The 13,549-nt window shown below is 40.6% G+C and overlaps 1 protein-coding gene and 1 long non-coding RNA gene across 4 annotated transcripts in view; one reads left to right on the top strand and one right to left on the bottom strand.

The window, feature by feature from the left end:
* The window catches only part of LOC133549745 (uncharacterized), a 57,061-nt gene that overhangs the window by 2,343 nt on the left and 41,169 nt on the right, over nucleotides 1–13,549 (top strand). The window contains exons 1-2 of one of the 3 annotated variants that reach the window (XR_009806163.1): nucleotides 3,000–3,511; nucleotides 5,464–5,552. The exons of 1 other annotated variant lie outside the window; for it this stretch is intronic. This is a non-coding gene — a long non-coding RNA (uncharacterized LOC133549745). Of the gene's footprint in view, nucleotides 1–2,999; nucleotides 3,512–5,463; nucleotides 5,553–13,549 lie in introns of those variants that run through there. One more of the 3 variants, XR_009806164.1, reaches the window with a different exon arrangement.
* LOC133549740 (interferon alpha-inducible protein 27-like protein 1) lies at nucleotides 3,249–4,708 on the bottom strand. The gene is made up of 4 exons (XM_061895478.1): nucleotides 4,574–4,708; nucleotides 4,443–4,469; nucleotides 4,176–4,337; nucleotides 3,249–3,477 (listed from the first exon to the last, which is right to left on the bottom strand). Exons 1-4 carry the CDS (start codon nucleotides 4,692–4,694, stop codon nucleotides 3,395–3,397), a joined length of 393 nt encoding a protein of 130 aa, XP_061751462.1. The 5' UTR covers nucleotides 4,695–4,708; the 3' UTR covers nucleotides 3,249–3,394.

The following is a 13,549-nucleotide window of genomic DNA, read 5'->3' as shown; positions in this document are numbered from 1 at the left end:
CAGCGTAGGCTATCACTCCGCCTCAGGCACGCATGACTGGTATGATTGGAAGTTGTTGTCATGTATCCATGACAACGGACTGTTGCAGTCCGTAGTAAAAGACAGCTGATGTTTTTACGATGTTAAAAAACGGACTAAAGTAGTTGAATTCACATGTTTAAGGTTAACTTTCACCTCCGGGGAGGGTTAACAATGGTAGAGGGGACTGAGCATTGACTTTCACCTGAAAAAAAGCGGAGGAAAAGACGAGATGCAGTGCTAATTTGGAGCTAACGTCTGGATAGGTGGGACTATTTTTTGCACAGTGGGGCTATTTTATTGGATAATATGTATTTCTGGTTGAATAAAACTACATTAAATTGATTGAGTATTCCTATTTCATATTGCCTTTATTTGTAACCGTTTTATAAAAGATATATATCACTCCAGTCCATGGTATATGCTCATTATAGCACTCTAAGGGGCGTGACTGGAGTGATATATTGTTGAATTATTCAATATTGTTGAGCCTCTATACACCCTTGAAGTAACTTACAGTTTGACTCCTAAATAAGTCTCTTATATCCAGTTTTGTTTTCATTGACATCCTTCAAAACTTACAGCACACACGCACGCAGACACAAACACAATGTAAATCACAGCACTGATATTAAAATCCATCTAGCTACCGTGTGCCACGAACAACAAATGTTGACAACTTACACTTACTTACAACTTACAACTTACACTTACTTACAACTTACACTTACTTACAACTTACAACTTACACTTACTTCCAAGTTAGAACTTACAACTTACACCGAGTTGCACTGCCCCTCGTCCGCTCGCTAGCAACTAGCATGTAGGCTAGCTTTTACAAGCAGAAGGAGTGACAGCGGGGACAGCCAAACACACGTAAGTTAGCATGAAAGCGGCAACCAATCAGGGAGCGATATTTAGGTTAGAGGCGGGACTTCTAGCAGAGACCGACATTTAACCCTTTCTGTGCCATAATCATTGACTAAACATTACGGGCAGCGCTTGTATGGATAGTGACTACACAGTAGCGGCTGGATATTGGTAGGGACGTGTCCCTAGCGTCCCTACCCAATTCTACGCCCTCGAGTTACAAAATCAACTATTGAACAGAATTCTTCGTCATTCTTCCTCTCAGCTACAAATTAGCAGTAAGTGACAAACATTGTGCGGAAGTGTAAAAGTAAGTGCTCTACTGACTGCCATAATATCAACATGATATTGCTTCAAAAGGTTATACTGAATATTGTAAAACCCTTAACTTATATATGTAACCTATCATTCCAGGCTGGCCGATTTCCAAGTCAAATGAAAATCACTTAAGGTAACTCCGCTCTTCAAAAGTGACAGCAAACACGATTTCACCAATTACCGACCAATCTCTCTTTTGTCTCAGTTCTCAAAAATCTTAGAGAAACTATTTAACTCTCGACTTGAATCTTTTCTTGAGAAGCATCATATAATCAATGACGGTCAATATGGCTTTCGGTCCAAACAAACAAGCTCAATGGCGATAACTGAAGCTAATGAAGAAATGACTAATGCACTGGAGCATAAAAGCTTTGCAGTTGGTATCTTTATTGATCTAAAGAAAGCCTTTGATACCATTAATCATTCAATTCTACTAGATAACATGGAAAGATATGGAATTAAGGGGCTGGCTGGTGACTGTTTAAAAAGTTATTTAACAGGAAGGGTACAGTTTGGAAAAATGGGTAAATTTTTGTCTGATACTCTTGGCATTGCTTGTGGTGTCCCCCAAGGGTCCGTGTTGGGGCCCAAACTGTTTAATGTATATATTAATGATATGTTTAATACATCTAAAGCACTGAAATTTATACTATTCGCAGACGACACAAATATATTCTACAGTAGTGATGACTATAATGAGCTCATAAATACAATAAAAACAGAGCTAAATATAGTAAAAAAATGGATGGACACAAATAAATTATCTTTGAATATAAATAAAACTAAGATAGTGATGTTTGGAAATCGCAACATAACGTCTGAACAGAAAAAGAGTAATGATGGTACCCAAATTGAAATCGTAAATGAGAATACATTTTTGGGAGTAATAATTGATAGTAAATTATCATGGAAACCTCATGTCAGACACATTAAAACAAAAATCTCCAAAAGCCTCTCAATTCTAAACAAAGCAAAACTATACCTCAATGAAAATGTACTCCGTACTCTATACTGCACCTTGGTACTGCCATACCTTACATACTGTGTTGAAGTATGGGAGAATACTAACCACAACACAATTCATCCTCTGATCATATTACAGAAAAAAGCAGTGCGTATCATTCACAACGTTGGTTATTTAGAACATACTCATAATCTGTTTATGCAATCAAAGTTGCTCAAATTTGATGACCTTTTTAAATATAGTACATTGATAATCTTATATAAAGCATTTAACAAACTATTGCCGCCTAATCTACAACATATTTTTATAAGACGAGTGCAGGCTCACAACTTGAGAACTACTTTGGTACGTGTTGCAGCCTTGAAATTCTAAGTTAATTATTATTTGCAAAAAAAAATTAAAGTTCATGAGTTTGAACATCAAATATCTTGTCCTTGTAGTGCATTCAATTGAATATGGGTTGAAAAGGATTTGCAAATCATTGTATTCCGTTTATATTTACATCTAACACAATTTCCCAACTCATATGGAAACAGGGTTTGTAATTCTTACGTGTCAAAGTCAAGGCCCTGAATTATGAATTATCTATGAACCCTGGGATGATATTTGATTAGTATTAGAACACGCCGCAGGCCACAGACACCTGCTGCTCTTTTACACGCACCAATACTCCTCCATCAGAGTTGGCACTAGGAATTTTCAAAATGGGATCCCTGGGACGCCATCAAGTCATAAAAAAGGAGTTCCATTGTAAATTTTTGGGGTCCCACTTTATTATAACGTTTTTTAAAACAAATGATAAATGTATGCATTTTCCTGTTACATCTCACATTCTATATTGTGTTTTGGAAAAAGTTAGTCATAAGCGTTACTTCATTCATTAAAAAAATAATACAAAAGAAAACACATTTTTAATGCAAATTCAAATGTATTCAGTTATAAACATTCATTCACTTTCTTCTTTCCTACATGGATCTGACTCTTTACCACTGCTGGTATTTTTTTCTATATTTTTATTGTAATATTTTTAGAATGTGTTTGTTCTATTTTTGGCCAAAGTAAGACAAAGAAAACAATCTGAAGTTGTATTTTTTATTTTCTTTTATTGTCATGATTTTCATAGTTTGGCCCACGTGTGCACAGATTGTCCTCCATGCGACCGCTGAGCTAGCTAAAATGAGTTTGACACTCCTGATGTAGTTGTGTCCAAAAAAAACTTTTGATTCAGAAGAATGACGAGAAGAGCACTGCTGCAGTAGCTCCTACACCAGCCACAACTCCAGAGGCAGCGCCCAGACCAGCTGCACCTACATTGAGATGAAAAACACTCCATTCAGCTAAGTAAATAAAGTACTTTATTAACTTAGAGAATACACTACATGGGCACATCGCTGCAAAGTGGCTATTCAGATACAAGAGAAGTCATCTTTACCATTAAAACTTGCAAAATAAAGTTTTGATCAGTTTCTATTCGTACTGCAATGAATCCAATAACTTGTATTCTAAACTATTATGTGTATAAAAGACACATACACGCCACTCGACAACATACTAATGAAACATGTTCTTACTCCAGGAGCAAGAACATGTTTCATATAAACTATTGTATTGCACCACTGCTGCTCAGCAGAATAGGTTGCCTTGTATAGGAGTCAAATAAAAATAAGCTTAAAGATACATTAAAATCTGTGTTTTTACTTTAGTTATATATGAGGAGTTTTTATTGATGATATTGCATGTATATATATATATATATATATATATATATATACACACACAATTGTTTTTTAGTGTTTTTTGTTTAGTTGAGTTTGTGTTTCTATTGGTGTTCTATTTTTACTGTCGTTTCCTTATTTAGCAGCAAAGACAACTAGTAAACACCAACATAATGCGGTTTTATGCCACTACAAACTACAACCAAAATAATAATAATGAACAAATTGTCAAATTAGGCATTTTTCCACCAAAATAGGAAATTGTAGCATATTATATTTACAATACTTACCAATAGATTGGCAGACAGCCACCACGCTACCTGCTGCCACCCCTCCTCCGTTGGCGATGGCTGATAATGACATCATGGCTGAAGCAGTAGATCCTGCTGCTATCCCAGCTGAGGTGAAACCCAATGCTCCCAGAGCCGCTGGAGGCGCAACCACTAAAGCAGCTGGACCGAAGTGAACCACATTATTGAAAAAAAAACACAAAGATGTGTGGATGTCTACAAAAGGCTGTTAGTCATGAGGTATTTGTGTTTATACCACCATCTTACCTGCACCTGCAGCAGCAGCGGCCGTCGCTGGAATACAAAACACCCCACACTTATTAGATATCATCAAATACATGATATTGTAATTTCAAATGACTTTTCATGATGATGAAAGTATAAAGAAGGATACCCACCTAATGCCATGTTGTTGACTATTTGCCGTACACTTCCAGTCTGCATGGAGTTTATATATATACTAGCTGTGAGAGGGCGGTTGTGGAAAACCAAACCTAACAAAAAAGGCTTTCCTTTCATTCGTTCAACAGACAGATGAAAGTTTTGTGTCATTTTGAAGGTTAGGAATGTAGATCGACCGGTAAATTCACCACAACGTTTTGGTAACGTATTTCTCCATTCTTGTCCACGGTAAACACCTTCAAGTACCAACAGCGGTACCACAGTTTACACGTTTTTACCGGATGCAAACTGTTTCTCGAGTAAGTGTAATGCTAAAGTTTGCAAGCAAAAAAATTTGTTTTCACAAATCCAGTAAAAACCTAAACAGACCATTTAAAAAAACTAAGTAAACTTTAGTGAATTATGACTGTCAGAATGTACATAAAACATAGAAAGTGGGATTTACAATATGAAGTATGAACAATAAAACACTGAATATTGAGAATATATCAACTTTGCCCCTTTACTTTCCGGACCACTTCCTTGATCGACATCTTTTATTATTGAGCAAGAACAACAAAGATGCAACAAACGCGGCGAAACATAAACGCCAAGGGTAAAAAAGAACATCCACATATTTGATATAATATCACTACTGCAGAACTTAACTGTAGAAGTCTACCTCCCTCTGACACTCGCTATCAGGCTTTTTTTCCCACCCACTATTCCCCATTCTCTTCTGGTCTGCATGAGGCAGAGCTTTATATGTCACTCAAAAGTGCAGTTTCTAACCAGTGGAATCATTTCTATAGCTAGAAAATATCCAGCTGGCCGCATTGAAATGTAAATAATGCTGTATAATGCCAAGGGAGCCCAGTTAATTGCTTTTTTTATGACGTTTTGCAAGATCCGTGCCACGACTTCAAACTTGACACCTTATTGGCTGGTTCTGAGACAAGATCGATTGCTTCAGTCTGACTCTGTTTGCTTCAGGAAGTGAGTATTGCCTTTTGCAGCAGCACATTTTCTGACACTGAATTATTTTTTTTACACTGAATTTTCTTACACTGATTTTTTTTTACAACGCATTTTAAAACACTGCATTTTTATACTCTGAGTTTTTTTACACAGAATTTTTATACACCGCTCAATAGTATAATACATGATTTAAAAACACTTACTTTTTAAACACACGCATTTTGCCAGCAAATTTGTTATTTCAATTAAATTGTCCGCATAATTTGATGTTAAAACAAACAAGCAATGAGTCCCCAATGTTAAAACGAAAAAAAATTCCGTTTCATAAATCCAGTGCCAAAAAAAAAGCTTTCACAATAAAGACACAAATTAAGCTTCATAGTGTTGGCCCTGTGATGACGTGTACCCTGCCTTGCACCTGAAACACCATGAAGGACAACAATACACTATACATGACAACAGCATTGCATGCAGTCTAGTCCGATACAATATGATGTAGATGTAATGTATGTCTTTAAAAATAGCAATTCACAGTTTTATGACTTGATAATTGGTTTATTATTGTCCAAAGCTTAAAGCGAACCTACACTGTATTATGCAAATACAACTTTTCTTACCTAGTAGTTAAGCGCTAAATTTACTCTGTTACATTTACTTTAGAGACATTTTGAAAAAAAGTGTAGTTTCCAGAGTAGTTTTAATGTAACATACTTTTCACTTGAGTATTTTTTTGACGAAGAAACACTACTTTTACTCTGTTACATTGAGTTTCATTCCAATCATTACATTTATTGATATCATAAATATTAAAAATCTATTGACTAAAACTTGCAAAGACAAATCCATTTGTCAGCCAGCCGTTTTCTGGCCGGCACTTTTACATGACTCGGTTTCGCCAATCCAATGTTAGCTTTAGTGACGTTTGACTCAATTTCACCTATCAAAATGAGCCGGGCATTCTTCCTTGCTATCCGGTGGCAGGGTTCATTTTGTTGAAATAGATTTAGATTTAGATTTATTGGTACCCCGCATTCCGCCCGATTGTAGCTGAGATAGGCACCAGCGACCCCAAAGTGAATAAGCGGTAGAAATGGATGGATGGGTTTTCACTGACCGTACATTTAGACTATAAACATTATACATCACAGACAAAAACAGCAAAAAGACATTATATATGACAGTGATGGCACCAACACATTTACAGGCTTGTCAGACAGGTCGGCCTGGCCTGCGTTTAGGGCGGCAATAGCTGCAGGGATAAGGCTTTTCCCCAGGCGGGCCCTCTGGAATTTAATGGTTCTGTACCTGCGCCCTGATGGTAGTGGGATGACGTAGAGGTGTGGTGGGTGAGTGATATCCTGGACTATTGTGTTTGCCGGTCGAATGATGGACCTGTGGTTTAGATCTGAGATGTTGGGTGTGGGTAGGCTGATGATTTTAGTTGGTGTGTTTGTAATGCGTGTGAGTTTGGGCCGGTTGGTTACAGAAAGCATAGTGGAGAAAGATGTGGAACAGTACAGAAGGATGGGTTGAACAACGATTTGGTACAGTAATAACAGGAGGTGAGGTGCAACGTATAGTCCTTTAAATTTACGGAGAGCTGACAGTCTTTGTTGACTTCTTTTTTGAATGTCTGTGGTGTGCTGATCAAGGGTGAGTTTATTGTCCAAGGTTCCATCCATCCATCCATCCATTTCCTACTGCTTGTCCCGATCGGGGTCGCGGGGGATGCTGGAGCCTATCTCAGCTGCATTCGGACGGAAGGCAGGGTACATCCTGGACGAGTCGCCACCTCATCGCAGGACCAACACAGATAGACAGACAACATTCACACTCACATTCACACACTAGGGCCTATTTAGTGTTGCCAATCAACGTATCCCCAGGTGCATGTTTTTGGAAGTGGGAGGAACCCACGCAGTCACGGGGAGAACATGCAAACTCCACACAGAAGGTTGTCCAAGGTTACTCCCAGGTAATAAAAATGTTGCCTTAGTTATCATCATCCTACTTTCCCCTGACTAAAGTAGGACGATAACGAATCACAACAAATGCACGTCGACAAAAACAGTGATGAAATTAATTGACTATTTATTAGACGAAAATAAAAACGAGACAAAAATTTTGACAGAGACGAAATCCAATCATATTTAATTTTGTCTTTTGACGAGTGGACAAGTTAGGAATCCATCCAAATAAAGTATCATGCAGGAGAGGGGCGGGGGTAAATCACAGTGGGGATCCAATCAGAACTACAACTACTAGGAATCAGTGTTTGGATTTTTCACCGGGAAACAAAACTATATTGTAGGGATGTAACAATAAACGTAATAATGATGACGGCGACAACATTCTTGACGGTTAGTATTATCCTTTTAAATTAAACTGATCTAAAAACCGAGATTGATAACTGCACTTTGATATACTCACGACTAGGGTTGTGTCGATACCAATAATTTTGTACCGGTACCGGTCCCAAAATATATATCGATACTATGCGATACTTTTCCAAATAAAGTATCAAAACAGGAAATCTTACAATAAAATAACAAATTTGTACTCAAATAACAATTTTACAAGGTTAAAATATAAATTAAAAGGCATTAAACACATTGGGCTAAACACATTGGGCTTTCCTGGTTGCACTCAAAGAACAATTTAATATCTTCCATATTATATAAACTCTGTCATAATCAATGATTAGGTTAAAATAGAACAAAGTTTTACTGACATTATGTTAAATTATTCATGATTTATAGTTGCCACTCCTGGTCTGTTCTTTAAGAAAAATACAATTATTAGTATGTACTAAAATCAAAACTATGGATACATGCACACAGATAAGGCATGTAGCAGGCAAAACACACATCGTTAAAGATAAAACACAAATTGTAGGAATTTGTTTAAAAATGTACTATTTTCACTTGCAGTAGTTGACGTTAGAGGGGTGGTCTTTACTCTGCCTATATTCAACATCAAGCCAAGCAGCTGTGTGCGCGTCTATGTATCTACATGTGCACAACAGGGGAGCTGGTTAGCTCATGAGAGTAGCATACAGTATGTATGTTTGCGAGAATGGCAACGAGTTGACTGAGTGATGTCAGTGAGTGAGTGGGCAAGTAAAGAGAGAAAGAAGAAACGCGTGCACTGTGCAGTAGAGTGATGAACGGGTCCGGTTGTGTCCTGCAAAGCTAATAATAAAGCAACCAGAATGTCACAAATCAGCGGCCTTGTCATTCAGACCCGAAAGCAGAGTGTAGCAGATCCAGTGCCAGGTAAAGTGAAGGGTGTTATCCCCGACCAATACATCCGCCCTGGAAGGAACGACTGTCCTGTGCTCCTCGACTACGGTCTGCACCAAAGCCGAACAGCAGGACAGGTGTAACAACTACATTATTACCTGTCACTCTTTAAAACTCCTTGGGCAGATCTGAACGCCTACTATTTAAATGTTTACGTATGGTTGAAGCAAAGGTGGTAATACTAATTGCCACATTTGGCGAGGTGTGTTTTAAAGCAACACTTGCAGCTTGACGCCTCCTTGTTTAAAGAATCCCGTTTATTGTTAGTTTTGAAGCCCAAATACCTCCAAATTGTGCTTCATCACCCTCTTTATTAACCAGTAGAATTTCAATTTTTTGCCATTCTTCCTCTCCAAGATGTCATTGATTGTATGCCCTTTGTGTGTGTGTTTTGACACACTCAACAACTTGCACTTCGGCTCTGTAGTCACCGCCGAACAGTGGCATTCGGATGAAAGAACGGTACCTGTATTTTTCAACGGGAGATTTCAATTAAATAGTATTGCGGTACTTTATTAGTACCAGTATACAGCACAGGCCTACTTCACGACTGACTGGTGCCTGCCCGCTATTTTAAATGCTAACATGAAAACTAGAGATATCCGTCTTTCTCAGTTAAAAAGAACATAGCCCAATCTAAACTTCTATAAACACATTACTGTCTGAGCAACTAAGCTATTCAGTTATGCGCATTGAACCTACAAGCTGTGCTCTCTTATCATGGAATTACGATGATTGAGCTTTCCTCTTCCCTGAGCTGCTACCTTATTGTGGTGGAGGAGTTTGCTTGTCCCAATGATCCTAGGAGTGATGTTGTCTGGGGTCTTCTATGCCCCTGGTAGGGTCTCCCATGACCAACAAGTCCTAGGTGAGGGACTCGACAAACAGCAGTTCAAATACTTCTATGAATGGACAATATCAATCTCTTATCACGGAATTATGATGATTGAGCTTTCCTCTTCCCTGAGTTGCAACCTTATTGTGGTGGAGGAGTTTGCTTGTCCCAATGATCCTAGGAGTGATGTTGTCTGGGGTCTTCTATGCCCCTGGTAGGGTCTCCCATGACCAACAAGTCCTAGGTGAGGGACTCGACAAATAGCAGTTCAAATACTTCTATGAATGGACAATATCAAAGACCGTGGTTTCCCTCGCCCGAACGTGGGTCACCGGGTGCCCCTCTCTTGAGGCAGGCCTGGAGCTGGGGCTCAATGCCAAGCGCCTGGTGCCCCGTGGGGCCCAGCCGAGCACAGCCTGAAGAGGCAACGTGGCTCCTCCCTTTTAATGGACTTATCACCCCTAGGAAGGGCCATAGAAGTCGGGTGCTCTGTAAGTTGGGCGACAGTCAAAAGCAGGGCCATATGTGGTCCGATCCTCAGCTACAGAAGCTAGCTCTTGGGAGGTGGAATGTCACCTTGCTGGGGGGCAAGGAGCCTGAGCTGGTGCACAAGGTAGGGAAGTTACAGCTGGATCTTTTCTGTCTCACTTCGACGCACAGCTAGGACTCTGGAAGCAGTCTGTTAGGAAGTGGTGGTGACAAACCCCAAGATGCAGAGACAGCAGGCTGGATGCAGGAAATAATAATTTAATGTCCAAAAGAAAATGCGGGAAAACAGGAATCAGGAAACAGGCAAACTGGAAACAGCTAACGGAAAACCAAGGAACAAGGAGCCAGGAGACAGCAAACTGCAAACAGCTATCAGGAACCAGCAAACAGGAACAGCTCACAGCAAACATTAACCCAGCACTGACTGGGGGGCGAGGCAGGTATAAATAGCAGCCTGATTGGCAAATGCCACCAGGTGTGTCAGACTGCCAATCAATACAGGTGAGGGAAACAAGTGCTCAGGGAGACGTGCAGGAAAAGGAACCAAAATAAGAGCGCCGACAGGAAATAAAACACAAACAGAGGAAAAAACATAACATAACCAAAATGTCAGTGACAAGCCTGACAGTAGCCCCCCTTCTGATAACGGATACCAGACGTGCTAAGGAAAAAAAAAAGTCCAAAGTCATGGGAGGGCAGAGGGAGGACAAAGCGGTGGGCTGCCAGGCCAAGTGTCCCCGCAACCAGCGGGAAAGAGTCAGGTGGCGACGGCGAGTTGAACACTGCAGCAATTGGCGAGGCAGTCGCCCAGGGAACGGTCACATCCGTGTCCGACGAGAGGGCCGCATGCCGGGGCCTGATGGCTGCATGTGCGTCAGGCCAACTGGAGGCTGCAGAGGCGACAATGCTGGAGATGCTGGCGAAGCTGTGGGACGGTCCGCCAGAAACAGGGAAGCTGATGTCGGTGTAGGCGGAGCCAGAGACGAGGAAGACGATATCGTGACCGTGGGCGAAGCCAGAGACGAGGAAGACGATGTTGTCGGCGTGGGCGGAGCCAGAGGAGCAGGCCGCCTATCTCCCGGAGTGGGCGGAGCCATGGAGCAGGCGGCATGTCTGCCGGCGTGGGCATGGAACTAAAGGAGCAGGTGTCTCATCTGCCGGCGTCAGGGGGCCCACCGGGGTTGATGGCGGCCTCCGCAGGCACACTGGGGTGAATGGCAGCGTCTGCAGGACCAACATGCTTTATGGCGCCGACCGCAGGACCACCGTGATGGTTGGGTACAAGCAGCCGAAATGAGTTTCTTTCATCGTGTGGTGGGGTTCTTCCTTAGAAATAAGTTGAGAAGTTATGTCATATGGGAGGAGTGCAGAGTGAAGTTGCTGCTCCTCCACAGGACCATCAGTGCCAAATATTATTAACTTATCACTTTCCTACGGTACTGTTCCCTTAGCATAAAAAAAATGGTTATTCATCCTCTGCTCAAAAGACTTAACCTCAATCCTGACCTCATACTAACTACCGACCGGTGTCCCACCTTCCCTTTATCTCGAAAATCCTCGAAAAAAAATGTTGCACAGCAGCTAAATAAACACTTAGCATCTGACAATCACTCTGAACCCTTTCAGTCTGGTTTCAGGGCAGATCACTCTACGGAGACAACCCTTGCAAGAGTGACTAATGATCAATAGCTGATCTATATAGGATGCTGATGTGTCATCCTTGTTGCTGATACTTTATCTTTGCACTGCTTTCGATACCGTCCATTTTAGCATTCTATTAAAATGTATCAAAACATGTTTTGGTATATCAGACTTTGCCTAATCTGGGTTAAACTCCTATCTTACTAAGAGGATGCAGTGTGTCTTCCATAATAACGTGACCTCTGAGTTTGTCAAGGTAATGTGCGGAGTTCCACAGGGTTCGGTTCTTGGCCCTGCACTTTACAGCATATTTATGCTGCTGCTAGGTGAGATCATACGCAAATACTATGCTGATGACACCCAACTCTACATGCTCCTAAAGGTGACCAACACGCCAGATTGTAGTCACTTGGAGGCCTGCCTAACTGAAATTAAACAATGAATGTCCAACTGAGATAGGCTACAGCACCCCCCGTTACCCCAAAAGGGACAAGCGGTAGGAAATGGATGGATGTCCAGAAACATTTTGCATCTTAACGCAAGGAAAACGGAAATGCTGATTATCAGTCCTGATAGACTAGGGCGCCTATTTAATATTAACACCTTAACATTTGACAACCAAAAAATTATACAAAACATTTGAGTCACACATTAGGAATGTTTCTAAAACGGCCTTCTTTCATCTCTGTAATATCGCTAAAATTCATCCCATTTTGTCCACCACCGATGCTGGGATCATTATTCATGCGTTTATGTCTCGTCTTGATTACTGTAACATATTATTTTCGGGTGTCCCTATGTCTAGCATTGAAAGATTACAGTTGGTACAAAATGCGGCTACTAGACTTTTGATAAGAACAAGAAAGTTTGATCAAATTAGGCCTATACTGGCTCACCTGAGCTGGCTTCCTGTGCACTTAAGATGTGACTTTAAAGGGGAACATTCTCACAACTTCAAAAGGGTTAAAAACAATAAAAATCAGTTCCCAGTGGCTTGTTGTATTTTTTGAAGTTTTTTTCAAAATTTTACCGGTCCTGGAAAATCCCAAAAAAAAGCTTTAAAGTGCTTGATTTTCGCTATTTGCGATGCGACTATACATTTCCCTGTGACGTCATACAGTGCTGCCAATGTAAACAAACAATGGCGAATAGCACAGCAAGATATAGCGATATTAGCTCGGATTCAGACTCGGATTTCAGCGGCTTAAGCGATTCAACAGATTACGCATGTATTGAAACGGATGGTTGGAGTATGAAAGTATTGAAGAAGAAACTGAAGCTATTGAGCGAATAGCTATTGACGCTATTCATAGCCATAGCATGGTCGAATAGCTGCGTTAGCATCGCCGGTAAAATGTACGGACCAAACGATCAGGACTTTCGTATCTCGTGACACTGGAGCAACTTAAATCCTTCGATTGGTAGGTGTTTTTTTCGCATTAAATGTGGGTGGAAGGAAACGTAATATAGTTGCAAATGCATCTGAAGGTTATCCATACATCTCTGTGCCATGTCTGCTTTAGCACCGCCGGTAAATAGCATGTTAGCATCGATTAGCATAGCATGTTAGCATCGATTAGCTGGCAGTCAACATCAACAAAACTCACCTTTGTGATTTTGTTGACTTTATCGTTGCAAATGCTTCTGCAGGTTATCCATACATCTCTGTGTCATGTCTGCTTTAGCACCGCCGGTAAATAGCATGATAGGTTAGTACGGTATACATGGAGAAGACAAAACCAGGCAAG

This window comes from Nerophis ophidion, linkage group LG03, assembly GCF_033978795.1.
Source record: "Nerophis ophidion isolate RoL-2023_Sa linkage group LG03, RoL_Noph_v1.0, whole genome shotgun sequence".
In the NCBI taxonomy this organism is placed as follows: Eukaryota; Metazoa; Chordata; class Actinopteri; order Syngnathiformes; family Syngnathidae; genus Nerophis; species Nerophis ophidion.
Note: the sequence above shows the minus strand (reverse complement) of the source record. Positions and strands in the feature narration are given on the sequence as shown.

Bases quoted from the DNA above. Each gene is read 5' to 3' on its own strand.
- LOC133549740 (XM_061895478.1), bottom strand. From the start codon at position 4,694: ATGAAAGGAAAGCCTTTTTTGTTAGGTTTGGTTTTCCACAACCGCCCT. The intron at 4,338-4,442 runs GTAAGATGGTGG...ACTTCGGTCCAG, and splicing joins CGCTGCTGCTGCAGGTGCAG to CTGCTTTAGTGGTTGCGCCT. The intron at 3,478-4,175 runs GTAAGTATTGTA...ATCTCAATGTAG, and splicing joins GGCTGTCTGCCAATCTATTG to GTGCAGCTGGTCTGGGCGCT.